General features: G+C 51.2%; 1 protein-coding gene across 1 annotated transcript in view; it reads right to left on the bottom strand.

Moving 5' to 3' along the window:
* The window catches only part of PKHD1 (PKHD1 ciliary IPT domain containing fibrocystin/polyductin), a 296,674-nt gene that overhangs the window by 215,339 nt on the left and 66,489 nt on the right, over nucleotides 1-14,846 (bottom strand). Inside the window, exons 34-35 of the mRNA XM_064146703.1 lie at nucleotides 13,651-13,864; nucleotides 11,357-11,507 (exon numbers count right to left, since the gene is read on the bottom strand). Coding sequence (XP_064002773.1) covers nucleotides 11,357-11,507; nucleotides 13,651-13,864 — 365 coding nt within the window. The remainder of the gene's footprint in view (nucleotides 1-11,356; nucleotides 11,508-13,650; nucleotides 13,865-14,846) is intronic.

Raw genomic sequence — 14,846 nt, 5'->3', positions numbered from 1 at the left:
TCCAGACAGGCCTGCAAAGGCTTCACAGAAGGAAACTCCACAGCCTCTCTGGGCAGCCTGTGCCAGGGCTCTGGGACCCTTACAGTAAAGAAGTTCCCCCTTGTGCTGAGCTGGAACCTCCTGTGCTGCAGCTTCCATCCATTGCTGCTTGTCCTGTCCCAGGGAGCAGTGAGCAGAGCCTGTCCCCCCCTCCTGACCCCCAGCCCTCAGATAGTTATAGACATTGATTAAATCCCCTCTCAGTCTTCTCCTCTCCAGACTAAGCAGCCCCAGGTCCCTCAGCCTCTCGCATCAGGCAGTGCTCCAGTCCCCTCTTCCAACCTGGTTGATTCTATGATCCTCATAGCCCTCCTCTGGACCCTCTCCAGCAGGTCCCTGTCCCTCTTAATCTGGGGAGCCAAAACTGAATGTAGTACTCAAGGTGAGGTCTCACCGGAGCAGAGTAGAGGGGAAGGAGAACCAAGTGAGAAGAGAGCTCCAAGCTCATCCAGCCCAACCTAGCACCCAGCCCTGGCAAAGCAACCAGACCATGGCACTAAGTGCCCCAGCCAGGCTTGGCTTCAACACCTCCAGGGATGGTGACTCCACCAGCTCCCTGGGCACACATACACTAATGCACACTGCAGTGCAGAAGGACACGTCTGGGCTATGGCTGTCTCCGGGGAGCTCAGACCTTCTCCCAATGAATTCAAGATGGGGGAATGGAGAAGCCTTCCCTCAGACTTCACCCAAAAACCAAGAGGTGCACCTCAGGCATCAAACATTCCTAGGCCTATCCCCTGAAAGAAGAGATGCAGGACCAGAGCCAGGCTTTCAGCTGCACTCAGTCCTTCCCCCTCCAATCTGCCTAAATGCAGAAGAGGTCAACTAGAGTCTGTCATAATTAAAGAGGAAAGTGGCAGCAAGACTCTGTGCAAGAGCCTGGGAGCAGGCAGAGAGAAAAAGTATCTGCAGTCCCTCAGGAAGGCTTCCCCACACCCTCCTGACCTTGTTTCAAGCCTTTGTTCAGGAAGGGAAAGGTTTGCTCCCTGGAGGAGTGCTTCCAAAATGGCACTTTTCACTCTGAATCTGTTTCTCTTACTGGTGGGGAACAGGAATAAATGGGGCAGGGAGAAGGGAAAAGCTCTCATTAAAGTGAGCCACACTCAGCTCTAATTTTACATGGGTGTGCTCAAATGCAAGTGGAAAGGCTTTGATGTGCTGTAGCTTACAGGGGACTGCTATACCATCCTGGGGTAACAGGATTCCATCCTGGGGGCAAGAGCATCCTACTGTGAGACTTCCAACACAGCTCTAGTGCAGCAGTATGAGTGACAGAGAGAAGAGAGCTGCCTGAAAAGCCACATGCAATTTAGCAAGAAATCTCTGCCACTTCAGAAGTGTGGTGGAACTGCAAAGAAAAGAAAGCAAACAAAACCCCTCAACCAACCCAGCAGAAAACAACCCCACAAACAAAATCCCAAGCACAAATGCATGCTGGGCAGGGAGTGTCTGGAGAGCAGCCCTGAGGAGAGGGACTTGGGGGTGCTGCTGGAGGAGAAGCTCAACAGGAGCCAGCAGTGTGCACCTGCAGCCCAGAAAGCCAAGCAGAGCCTGGGCTGCAGCAGCAGAAGTGTGGCCAGCAGGGCCAGGGAGGGGATTCTCCTCCTCTGCTCTGCTCTGCTGAGACCCCACCTGGAGTACTGCATCCAGCTCTGGAGCCCCTGGGACAAGAGGGATGTGGAGATGCTGGAGAGTGCCCAGAGCAGGGCCAGGAGGATGCTCAGAGGCTGCAGCAGCTCTGCTGTGAGCACAGACTGAAAGAGTTGGGGCTGTGCAGGCTGGAGCAGAGGAGGCTCCCAGGGGACCTTCTTGTGGCCTGCCAGGATCTGAAGGGGGCTACAAAAAAGCTGGGGAGGGACTTTTGAGGCTGTGAGGGAGTGGCAGGAGTGGGGGGAATGGAGCAAAGGTGGAGGTGGGGAGAGTGAGGCTGGAGGTGAGGAGGAAGTTGTTGAGCAGGAGAGTGGTGAGAGGCTGGACTGGGTTGCCCAGGGAGGTGGTTGAGGCCCCATGGCTGGAGGTGTTTGAGGCCAGGCTGTGTGAGGCTGTGTGCAGCCTGCTCTAGGGTAGGGTGTCCCTGGGCATGGCAGGGGGGTTAGAACTGGCTGCTCCTTGTGCTCCCTTCCAACCCTGACTGATTCTGTGATTCTAAAATCCACCCACAAGCACCATAAAAGGCTGCTCAAGGTGCAGGGTCGAGGCAGAGGGAGGAAAGCTGCAGCTCAGTCGTTAATTTTTGATCCACCAGCAGGAGAGGAAAGAGTTAAACCTCCAATCAGAAAATGGAAAGTGAAAGGAGGAAAAAGCCAAAGCCCACACCACACCACAAGCTCATCTCCTAAATTTCCCACTGCAGCCCAAGGCCTTGCCCATTAAAAAAAGAAGAAATGGAAAAAAGAAGAGAGAGAGAGGGAGAGGCAATTTTGCTTATCCCTTGCTCACACATCCAGCAACTACTTCTTGTTGCTGTTGTTAGTTATTTATTCACCTCCTGCTTTTCAGAGCAGGGCCTTTATTTTCTCATTTAGTCCAACAGAGATTGTCCTCCTGAAATGACCTTTTTCTGTTTGTGGGTTGGGGTTTTTTTTCCCTTTTCCCTCTCTTCTCTTCTCCTTCTTCCTCCCCCCCTCCCTCCTCCTCCTCAGTGCCTGCAGGCCATTGCCCTGGTGCCAGTAACTAGATAACACACTCTATCAGAGGCTTTGTAAAAAATCATTGCAAAGGCACTAGGGCTGATAGTGGCATCAATCCTGGCCTGACACAGGCTAGGGTCAACCATTTATCTCTTCACATTGCCTGTGGTTACTGTGGAGGCCATCTTGCTGCTCTACATCTTAACAGCCTTGCAGATGGTGTCCCTCTCTCTGCTACTTTGAGCCTAGCTGGGATATGCTGGTGAGAGGAATTAGATGCTAGGCTATGAAAAGGAAACAGTGGTGATGGCTGCTGCACTCCTAGGCTTGCTGAGATGGAGAAGAACAAGAAAACAAACAGATAACAGAGTCTCCCTCTGGCTTTTTTGGGGCTGCATGCACTTCTCTAACCTGCCTGACTAATCCTTCTGCTTCCTAGCCCCTCTGGCTGACCCTCCAAACTCACCTTGAACATAAGGCAAAGTCTGGGGTAAGGCAGAGGGGTGGGAGAAGGTGGCAGGGTGGTTGGGAGCCCCTCCTGGGCACTCTGGTTTGTGGCAGGGCTGCTGTGGCTCTGTATGACTTTTTTTACCTTGTCTCTTTCTGTCTGTAGCTGTAGGTAATGTAAATACCTGCTTGGATATTGTGCTCAGCTGTAAGTAAAGAGCTTCATGCAACTTCCAGGGACTGAGTCTAGTCTGGGTGACTTTCTTAAGTGTGGGGGGGCAGGTAACACCCAAACCATCACACATCCCTCTCTCTCTACTCTGATAGCATCCTGCACACCAGGGCTGGCCCAGTGGGGTTGTTTTTACTAGATTATTGTGGAATCCTCTGTTTCCTTTCTGCAAATCCTCACAGAATCATAGAATGTCAGGGGCTGGTGATGTGGGGAGAAGAGAAAGAGAACACAGAGTGTTGGAGCCTAGTTAAATCATTAACTGTGTGAGCGCTGATATAAAGCATCACCAGCCAGAGAAACACAAAGGGGGGAGCTAAGCTTGAGAGGGTCTGGAAGCACTCTCATGGAGAAGAAGAATACTGTACTCAAAGATGAGAACATTAGAGACTCCAGCCGAGAATATGACCCACAACTGATGCCAGGTGGACAAAAGATACAGAGGTCAGACTGAGGAAGACATTGGCCTTCCTCCCAGAGACCCCAAAAGACAACCAGCAGGTTGCAATGAGCATGCATAGGGAGGTGAGGCATCATGGAAATGAGTTCCAGAAACCAATTGTAATAACTCCACCTATTCCCAGAACCATTTTTAGAATCAAGCAGGTTGGAAGAGACCTCCAAGAGCATCCAGCCCAACCTAGCACCCAGCCCTCAACAATCAACCAGACCATGGCACTAAGTGCCCCAGCCAGGCTTGGCTTCAACACCTCCAGGCACACAGACTCCACCACCTCCCTGGGCAGCCCATTCCAATGCCGATCACTCTCTCTGACAACAACTTCCTCCTAACAGCCAGCCTAGACCTGCCCTGACACAACTGCAGACTGTGTCCCCTTCTTCTCTTGCTGCTTGCCTGGCAGCAGAGCCCAACCCCACCTGGCTATAGCCTCCCTGCAGGCAGCTGCAGGCAGCAATGAGCTCTGCCCTGAGCCTCCTCTTCTGCAGGCTGCACACCCCCAGGTGAGTACTGTAACTACCCTACCCCTGTAGTGAACAGGTCTGATTCTGTAGTATAAACATTTCACCTGAACAAGATGAAGGTGTGCAAGGGCTTTGCAGGATGACCTCCCCTTGCCACCCAGCACTGATTAAACATACCTTACCTGATAGCACTTTGGGCTATTTAATCTAATAAACAACAAATACTTACAAACATCTGACCATGAACTGGAAGCCTGCACATGTTTACAAGCAGAGGCAACCAGTTATGAGTCCTTCACCCTCAAAAATTCACCCAACAAATGCCCATGCAGTGCAAGGGTGGCATTGAGAGTGAAAGAGCATCATGCATCTACCACACAGAGTGCCAAGAGCCTGCTGGCCCTGTAAGGCAGAGTCACCTCTCATCCCTTGTAACCCTCACAGGTGGACAACACAGCTGAGAGATGTAACATCAGTTCTGCTGTGGAAAAACACAGTAGCAGCCCTTTATGCCCTCAGTGCTTCCAGATAGCCTTTTGAGTTCCACAGAGTTTGCTGCCCAAAATCTCCAGCAGGCAAAATCATCTCATCTCCTTCCTTGCCTCCAAACACTGTGGCTTTCAGAGATAGTAAAGGGGGAAGATAAGGGAGAAGGGGGGAAAAAAAGGTAAAAAAGGAGTGATTCTGAGATCTGCAGAGGAGTCCAAGGGATTTGGACAACAAGTCACAGAATCACAGAATCACAGAATTGCTTAGATTAGCAAAGCCCTTCAAGCTTCTCAAGTCATTGGACTTAAGGACTCCTCAAGTCATCAGTTTCACACTGACAAGTCCTTGACTAACCCAAATCCCTCAGCACAACATCTCATCACTATGAATCACTCTGGTTGGAGAGGACCACCAGGATCATCCAGTCCAACCTTCATCCCAGCATCCTTCATCACCAGACCATGGCCTCAAGCACCACATCCACTCTCCTCTTAAACACCTCCAGGGATGGCGACTCCACCACCTCCCTGGGCAGCCTGTTCCAGTGCCTGACCACCCCCTCAGGAAAGAACTTCCTCCCAGCATCCAACCTAAACCTCCCCTGATGCAGTCCTGATTGCATGAAATGAAAGCTGAAGAGCAGAGGTCTCTTTGGTGACTGTGCATGTCTCAGCCCCAGCCTTTGTGGGTTTGTCCTTTCTTTTCTCCTGCTGAGAAGTGAATAGTGCAGTTATCCTGGTATCAATCACCAAGCTTAGAATTCACAGAGCCTCAATACTCTAAGCTACTTCTTAAATCTGGAGGCCTTCCCTTAATGCCCTATTAAAAACAAACTAAAGGCAGCACGGCATGCCCAGGCAGAGCCATAATCCAGGATGGCATTTTATCTGGCAAGTTTTTTATTAGCCTTCTATTGCTTAATAGGGACCCCTGGAGGGTTGGGTTGTAGAGAACTTGCTAGCACACCAGTTTGGATTGCCTCTGCCTGGCTCAATAGATGTGGCATCTGCCCTCCAATGAGCGCTGCATCACCCATCTGGGCCAGAGGAGGAGGGGGGAGCTGGAGCAGGGGAACACTGCTCACACAGCATGCTTGTCTGAGGATTAGCTCTGGTCCAGTGATCTGCAATAATAATCTGAAGGCTCACTAAACATAATGGGTCTGGAGACACCCGAGCCGGGTCAGACCTTCCCATCAGCACCCTTTGACGTGTGTCATCAGCGGCTCGCGTGTGCCTCATCTGTGCCACCCCAACCAACGTCTCCTTGTGCAGGAGGGAACAGCTATTGAGCCAGCATTACAACTTCTCTTGTCTCTTTTCTTATTTAACTCATCTCTTCCCATTATCCAACGTATCAGGAAACTCTGAGCTAATGAAGTCCTGGGGGAGATACGATCAGGGACGGATGTTTCTTTCTCTTTCCCCCTACCCCTTTTGGTAGGCTCCTCAATTCAAGAGAGATGTTGAGGTGCTGGAAGATGTCCAGAAAAGGGCAGCAAGGCTGGGGAAGGGCCTGGAGCACAGCCCTGTGAGGAGAGGCTGAGGGAGCTGGGGGTGTGCAGCCTGCAGCAGAGGAGGCTCAGGGCAGAGCTAATTGCTGTCTGCAGCTACTGAAGGGAGGCTGTAGCCAGGTGGGGTTGGGCTCTTCCCCAGGCAAGCAGCAACAGAACAAGGGGACACAGCCTCAAACTGTGCCAGCCCTGGCCAATCAACCAGACCATGGCACTAAGTGCCCCAGCCAGGCTTTGCTCCAACACCTCCAGGCACAGCCACTCCACCACCTCCCTGGGCAGCCCATTCCAATGCCAATCACTCTCTCTGACAACAACTTCCTAACAACATCCAGCCTAGACCTCCCCTGGCACAGCTTGAGGCTGTGTCCCCTTCTTCTGGTGTTGCTTGCCTGGCAGCAGAGCCCAACCCCACCTGGCTACAGCCTCCCTGCAGGCAGCTGCAGACAGCAATGAGCTCTGCCCTGAGCCTCCTCTTCTGCAGGCTGCACACCCCCAGCTCCCTCAGCCTCTCCTCAGAACAAAGATGTTCCACTCCCTTAATCATTTTTGTGGCTCTGTGTTGGACTCTTTCAAGCAGTTCCTTGTCAACTGAGTGGCCCAGAACTGGACACAGTATCTCAGATGCAGCCTTACCAGGGCAAAGTTTATTTCTCTTAAAGTAATTCCTCTGATTTCAACATAAATTTGCCTATCACTCTCTTTGTGAAGAACTTCTTCCTCCCATCCAGATATATAGTTATATAATTATGCAGATCATTATATCTATTTTTTTTTTTCAGTGATAAAGAAACAGGTGGGAAAATGCACCTGTGAGGAATTTGAATTTGGGTACAATGATCACAGGATCACAGAGTTAACCAGGTTGGAAAAGACCTCTAGGATCATCCAGTCCAACCTATCACCTAACCCTTCCAATTAACTAAGCCATGGCACTAAGTGCCTCACCCAGCCTCCTCTTCTAGTACTTGGAGTTTCTGTCTGTCTAAGACAACAAAGGGCAACTTCCTCATGAACACTTTCAGAAGGGACAGTTGTGGTCATCACTAAGCCCTTCAGATAATTTTTGTGCCTGTGGCATTTGTACTCACTTGCAATTCAATCAGCTGGTGGGGAAAAACCATGGTAATGTATCCAATGTGTTCTGGATGCCACCAGAAAAAATGGAGGGCCAGGTCTGGCAACAAGTTGCTATTTAAAGCCCAGCTGGCACGGCTCAGGTCTGGGTTCTGGATGAGCTGCAGTAGCTGTTCAATGTAATTTTCAGTAAAGATGGCACACAGATCCAGGGTGAATTTACTGCCTGCATCCTGTTCTGCACAGTCAGGCAAGAAAAGAAAAGCATTTCCTGTGCAGGCCTCCTGCTGATCAAAGAAGACAGATGGAGCTGATGGGCATACCCCTGCCACTCACTGTACACCAGGAGAGAAATTTGGGGTTCTCCCTAGCATTGCCAAGTCTTGTCTGGATGACTTGGAAGAGATCACCATCACTGGAGTTCAGTTCCCTGCTGCTGGGGATTTCATGTCACCCTGTCTCTCTCATAGACCCACCACATTCATTTCCAGGCATCTCTGAAGGCTTCTGCCTGTCATTCTCCCACCAAGAGACTGCAGCAAAACCTTGCCACATTCACAGCCTCCTTTCCAAGCCACCAAACTCCACCTAATAAAATCAGAGAATCAGAGAATCAAGCAGGCTGGAAGAGAGCTCCAAGCTCAGCCAGTCCAACCTAGCACCCAGCCCTATCCAATCAACCAGACCATGGCACTAAGTGCCCCAGCCAGGCTTGGCTTCAACACCTCCAGCCACAGAGACTCCACCACCTCCCTGGGCAGCCCATTCCAATGCCAATCACTCTCTCTGACAACAATTTCCTCCTAACATCCAGCCTAGACCTCCCCTGCCACAACTTGACACTCTGTCCCCTTGTTCTCTTGCTGCTTGCCTGGCAGCAGAGCCCAACCCCACCTGGCTACAGCCTCCCTGCAGGCAGCTGCAGACAGCAATGAGCTCTGCCCTGAGCCTCCTCTGCTGCAGGCTGCACACCCCCAGCTCCCTCAGCCTCTCCTCACAGGACTGTGCTCCAGGCCCCTCCCCAGCCTTGCTGCCCTTCTCCAAACACCTTCCAGCACCTCAACATCTCTCTTGCTTTAAGGAGCCCAGAACTGGACACAGCACTCAAGGTGTCTTGATGACACAACCCTCTGTCAGCCTTTCTGTAGTGTCTCCTTTTACTTTCAGTGTCATCCTGAAGCTAATTCTGCTCTGTCATCACCCACCTGTCTCTGCCCTAACCCTCCCACAAAGTCCAGCTGTGCGACGCCACCACAGACCTAACAGCCTGCCCAGGCAGCATTCAGCTGACAGAAGAGTGAGCAGAAAAGGAAGACTGAGTTGTGCAGCTAGGTGGAGAACAGCTATGGATCAGGCCCTGGCTTTGTGCAGTGCTCTGAGATCCTTGCATGAGAGTGCACTGGAAGTGCCAGCTGCACCCCGAGCCATTCCGCCTGCTAATGGCACCACTGTCCCAAGACACGTGGGGCTGTTAATGCATTTCACTGCTTGGTGCTGAACCTGGGGACCATTATTTCCACTGGAAAGGTAAGGCCAGTTCCCATGACATGATTTAAACCTCTGCAGGGAAGCATGCATATACTGCACCAGGTCGTAAATCTTAACAGGATGCTGTCAGCTAGAAAAGGACCAAAATTGAAACCATTTATCTGAGCTCCCCACCCAGCCACCTCCGCACACCCAGGCCACTTTTGGGAAGAGGGATAAAATGATTCCTAGTGCCTGCTGGGTTTATTAAGCAGCAGCAAATCCCAGATCTAAAAGCACTGCTGGCTTCGTCCTGCTCTTCCGGAGTGAATTCATCCGTTCAGGACACTTAGGACTCCCTCGGTTTGCCTCACTCTGAGCAGAATAAAACCACAGTCAGGACAAACCTCACTGTTTCTGCCCATTCCTGCTCCCACCTGTGTCAAAAGCCAACCTGTTGTCATCTCATTTCTGAGACTGCAGGACCTGTGACACAGCCAGGGATAGGTAATAGCTCCTCTGTGCTGCAGCCCAAGCGTTAGGGTAGCAGAGGGGCCCTTAGGGCATTTGGGAAAGAAAATCAGAGTGAAAGGAGTTGATAGCATTTGATCTGATGGCTGCCTGGGTACTGGCCTCCTGCAGTTGCCAGCTAGGGTTTCATTTTTTTGTTTTCTTAGCTGGGCCTCTTTCTGGAAGCACAACTAGCAAGGCTGAGCAGCAACGTTGCAGGTAAAAGGCTACATGTGACAGTCCTTTACAGACCAAGCACAGATTGCCCAGAAAGAAGGAAATAAATCACAGAATCATAGAATCAAGCAGGTTGGAAGAGAGCTCCAAGCTCAGCCAGCCCAACCTAGCACCCAGCCCTCAACTATCAACCAGACCATGGCACTAAGTGCCCCAGCCAGGCTTGGCTTCAACACCTCCAGGCACACAGACTCCACCACCTCCCTGGGCAGCCCCTTCCAATGCCAATCACTCTCTCTGCCAACAACTTCCTCCTAACATCCAGCCTAGACCTCCCCTGACACAACGGGGTGCTTCTGTGCTCCACAACCTCCCTGGGCAACCTGTGCCAGTGTCTCACCACCCTCACTGCAAACAACTTCTGCCTAACAGCCTCTTTCAATCTCCCCTCTGCCAGTTCAAATCCATTCCTCCTCCTCCTGTCATTACCAGACCTTGTCAATAGTCTCTCCCCAGCCCTCCTGTGGCCCCCTTCAGATCCTGAAAGGCCACTCCAAGGTCTCCTCCAAGCCTTCCCTTCTCCAGGCTGCAGAGCCCCAACTCTCTCAGCCTGTCCTCATAGCAGAGGAGACAGCCCCACTGAATGTCTTCTTCAGCTCAACACTCCTAAAAACTCTGCAAGAATGGGCTCTGAAAGGAATACTTTTGGATTATGATAAACATGTTGAGATGCAGAACCCACACACCCAGTGGGAAGAGTGTCCCCCACACACAATATATACCCACACACCCAATGGGAAGAGTGTCCCACACACAGCCAATGGGAAGTGTTCCACTTACACCCAATGGGAAGTGTTCCACTTACACCCAATGGGAAGAGTGTCCCACACACACTCAATGGGAAGTGTTCCACTAACACCCAATGGGAAGTGTTCCACTTACACCCAATGGGAAGAGTGTCCCACACACAGCCAATGGGAAGAGTGTCCCACACACACCCAATGGGAAGTGTTCCACTAACACCCAATGGGAAGTGTTCCACTCACACCCAATGGGAAGTGTGTCCCACACACAGCCAATGAGAAGAGTGTCCCACACACAATATATACCCACACAGCCAATGGGAAGTGTTCCACTCACACCCAATGGGAAGAGTGTCCCACACACAGCCAATGGGAAGAGTGTCCCACTCATACCCAATGGGATTAGTGTCCCCCACACCCCCAGTGGGAAGAGTGTCCCACACACCCCCAATGGGAAGTGTCCCCCACACCCCCAATGGGATTAGTGTCCCCCACACCCCCAGTGGGAAGAGTGTCCCATTTTCACCTCAGGGAGTTTCCTGTAATCCTGTGCGAAGCAAGACCCAAACGTAAGCAGAGCTGAACAAACACTGATAGCTAAGTGTCTGCCAGAGAGCTGAAACTCTCCTATCCCACAGCTGCCATTTCTGCTGAGGCAACTCCAAATGACACTTTTGGAGCAGACAAAGCTGATAGGACAGAAAACAGGAGAGCTTAACAAATCCATACATGGCCCAGGAATCAAGGCACAGCTCATTTACGCCTCCTGAAGCCCATGTTGAGCTGTAGTTAACCATTCATCCAGCTCCACTGCATTAAAGCTGCTACTCAAACTTGGAGAGCATTTAACATTATATATTGCTGCTGCTCAGCCTAAATTGGTTTTTTGATTTGGGTTTTGGGTTGGATTTTTGTTTTGGGGTTGGATTTTTTTTGGCTTCCTTCCACCACCACTCCCCAGCCCCCCAGCCCTTTAAATGTACACAATATTACAAATTTAATTTGAAGCTGTTTGAATCAGTCTGTAAAAGAGATTTGATTATACCTGAGTGTTCTGGCCCCAGTTTTTCCATATCTCAGTAATCTTGGTGGTAATTGGCTGATTAGCTCCCTCACACTCCATCTCTGCCTCAGTTTCCATGGTAATGTTACAGGAGCTATTATAGATGAGAACTTCATCTCTTTCCACTTTAGGGCTGAAACGAGAAGGGAGGTTAAATGGGGTGTCATCAATCTTAATGAAATGCAATTATTTTTACTCTTATTAATCATTGCAAGCCATTAGCTTGTGGCAACTCCTGGCCACCATTTGTCAAACTTTGCAAATTTCTGTAATTTTGTTTCCATTCTTTTATTGTTTATTTGTGGTTTGTGGTTTGGGTTTGGGGTTTTTTTTTCCCCTCCCTCCTTTATCTGCACACGCTCAGGATGAAAATTACACGCAGTAAATGTCTCTCAGTGCTGCTTTTCTGCTTCCCCAAACCTTTACAGACAGCAGCAGATGCCATTCTAGGACGAAGGCAGGGAGATAAGTGCAGGCAGCAGCGAGGGAATCAGCAGTGTTAGGATCAAGATGGACTCCTGCATGGAGCAGGGTTTGTGTCTCTCCCCCCTCCCCATCTTACTCACACTTAGCAATAGGGAATGAATAACTTGCAACTCCCCTAAGGCAAGTGGAGAAATTGGAAAAACCACACAACTGGCTAACTGGTCCCTAATTCCAACTGTGAAAAAATGAGCTCATTTAGGGCTTCCAATTCCTGCTACCCAGCTGATTGCAATGATGCTTTGTTGCTAGCATTGGAACATTAACTTAGTAAATTAATTAAACTTACTTAAGTGCCCAGACTAAGCAGATTCGATATATGTGCCAGTGATGCCAGCAGACATCTCTGGGCCAGAGAAGGGCAGCAAGGCTGGGGAGGGGCCTGGAGCAGAGCCCTGTGAGGAGAGGCTGAGGGAGCTGGGGGGGTGTAGCCTGCAGCAGAGGAGGCTCAGGGCAGACCTCATTGCTGTCTGCAGCTCCCTGAAGGGAGGCTGTAGCCAGATGGGGTTGGGCTCTGCTGCCAGGCACCCAGCACCAGAAGAAGGGGACATAGCCTCAAGCTGTGCCAGGGCAGGTCTAGGCTGGATGTTAGGAGGAAGTTGTTGTCAGAGAGAGTGATTGGCATTGGAATGGGCTGCCCAGGGAGGTGGTGGAGTCTGTGTGCCTGGAGGTGTTGAAGCCAAGCCTGGCTGGGGCACTTAGTGCCATGGTCTGGTTGCTTGTTGAGGGCTGGGTGCTAGGTTGGGCTGGCTGAGCTTGGAGGTCTCTTCCAACCTGCTTGATTCTGTGATTCCAAGAGCATGGAAAGGACATTGGCAAGAAGAGGAAAAGCTCAATGCAGAACAAACAAACCAACAAACCTTCAATGATTGGTTCTAGGAACTTAGGTCTAAGGGACCTAAGCTTTAGGATGGAGTTGCTTTTTCTTCAGTCTTTATATGACAGCTGGTAGCACCTGTCTGCAATTCTCAAAAGAGTTGTGTGATTAGGTGGAGTTTGGTGGCCTCAGGTTGCCCAGAGAAATGGGAGGTGCCCATCCCTAGAAACATTCCAGCTCAGGTAGGATGGGGCTCAGAGCAACCTGACCCAGTTGAAGATGTCCCTGCTGACTGCAGAGGCATTGAACTACATGATCTTTAAAGATTCCTTCCAATCCAAAGCATTCCATGTTTCTGATTATCAGAGGTCTTCATGTTCCTGACAGCCATAGAGCAGGCTTTTCTCAAGTGCCAAGGTGAGGAGCCCAAGCTCTACCACTGGTTCAATGCCTCTGCAGTCAGCAGGTTCATCGTTTGGCTGGGGCAACTTCTGCAACAGCTGGAATCACAGAACATTGCAAGGGACCTCCAGAGATCCAACCCCCCTGCCAAAGCAGGATCACCCAGGGTAGCCTGCACAGGAATGCATCCAGGTGGGTTTGAAAGTCTCCAGAGGAAGAGACTCCACAAGCTCCCTGGGCAGCCTGCTCCAGCACTCTGTCACCCTCACTGTGAAAAACTGTCTCCTCAGGTTGTGATGAGACCTTCTATGCTCCAGTTTGTAGCCACTGCCCCTTGTCTGATTGCTGCTGACCACTGAAAAGAGCTTGGCCCCAGCCACTTGACCCCCACCCCTCAGATATTTGCACACATTACAAGATCTCCTCTAACTCTTCTCCAGACGAAATAGCCCAGAGTCTCTAAGTCCCTCTCCACAGGGGGGATGCTCAAGTCCCTCAATCATCCTCGTGGCTCTTCTGGGGGCTGTTCCTCATGGTCTGGCCCACTCAGCTGCCAGAGAAACAGAGCACTAACCTGGCAAAGAGTCCAGCAAAACGCCTCTGAGGTGAGCTGGTGTCCTTTTGGTGCCACTGAGGTGGGCTGTCCTCACAGACATACAGATAAGACAGAAATCCTCTCTGCTGGTAGGAACCCACTGTGACTTGCACATCACATTCAATGAAGGTGGCTCTCTCTTCTTGGCAGTCAACAGTCGAGTGTGTCAGGCCACAGAGAATGGCCAAAGAAGCTGCAAAGACAGGAGAGGAGGAGAATAACCAACAGCAGCCTCTGCTCCACAGATTTCAATCTTTAAGTTGCTGAAGTTTGTCACTGTGGATTCCAGATGTGCATGTCCCACTCTCCCCATCGATACATCCCTTGTGAGGATGAGTGTGCCTCCATAGGACTACTTCAGCCCTTTTTGAGCAAGCATATGACCTTCCTCGTGTGTTGAGCACCAGGGTGGTCTTTGGGATCTTACTGCTCTGTCCAGGTTGAAAAAGACATTTAAGAACAGGTCCAACCATAACCCAACTGCCATGGCCACTAACCTAAACTATATCTTGAAGAGCCACATCTACAGCTTAGAATCATAGAATCAGGCAGGGTTGGAAGGGACCACAAGGAGCAGCCAGGTCCAACCCCCCTGCCATGCCCAGGGACACCCTACCCTAGAGCAGGCTGCACACAGCCTCAGCCAGCCTGGCCTGAAACATCTCCAGCCATGGGGCCTCAACCACCTCCCTGGGCAACCCATTCCAGCCTCTCACCACTCTCCTGCTCAACAACTTCCTCCTCACCTCCACTCTCACTCTCCCCACCTCCAGCTTTGCTCCATTCCCCCCACTCCTGACACTACCTCACAGCCTCAAAAGTCCCTCCCCAGCAGCTTTTTTGTAGCCCCCTTCAGATGCTGGAAGGCCACAAGAAGGTCACCTGGGAGCCTCCTCTGCTCCAGCCTGCACAGTCCCAACTCTTTCAGTCTGTGCTCACAGCAGAGCTGCTGCAGCCTCTGAGCATCCTCCTGGCCCTGCTCTGGACACTCTCCAGCATCTCCACAGCCCTCTTGTCCCAGGGGCTCCAGAGCTGGATGCAGGACTCCAGGTGGGGTCTCAGCAGAGCACAGCAGAGGAGGAGAATCCCCTCCCTGGCCCTGCTGGCCACACTGCTGCTGCTGCAGCCCAGGCTCTGCTTGGCTTTCTGGGCTGCAAGTGCACACTGCTGGCTCC

This window comes from Pogoniulus pusillus, chromosome 7, assembly GCF_015220805.1.
Source record: "Pogoniulus pusillus isolate bPogPus1 chromosome 7, bPogPus1.pri, whole genome shotgun sequence".
In the NCBI taxonomy this organism is placed as follows: domain Eukaryota; kingdom Metazoa; phylum Chordata; class Aves; order Piciformes; family Lybiidae; genus Pogoniulus; species Pogoniulus pusillus.
The sequence above is the reverse complement of the archived record's forward strand: the minus strand, read 5'-3'. Positions and strand labels throughout refer to the sequence as shown.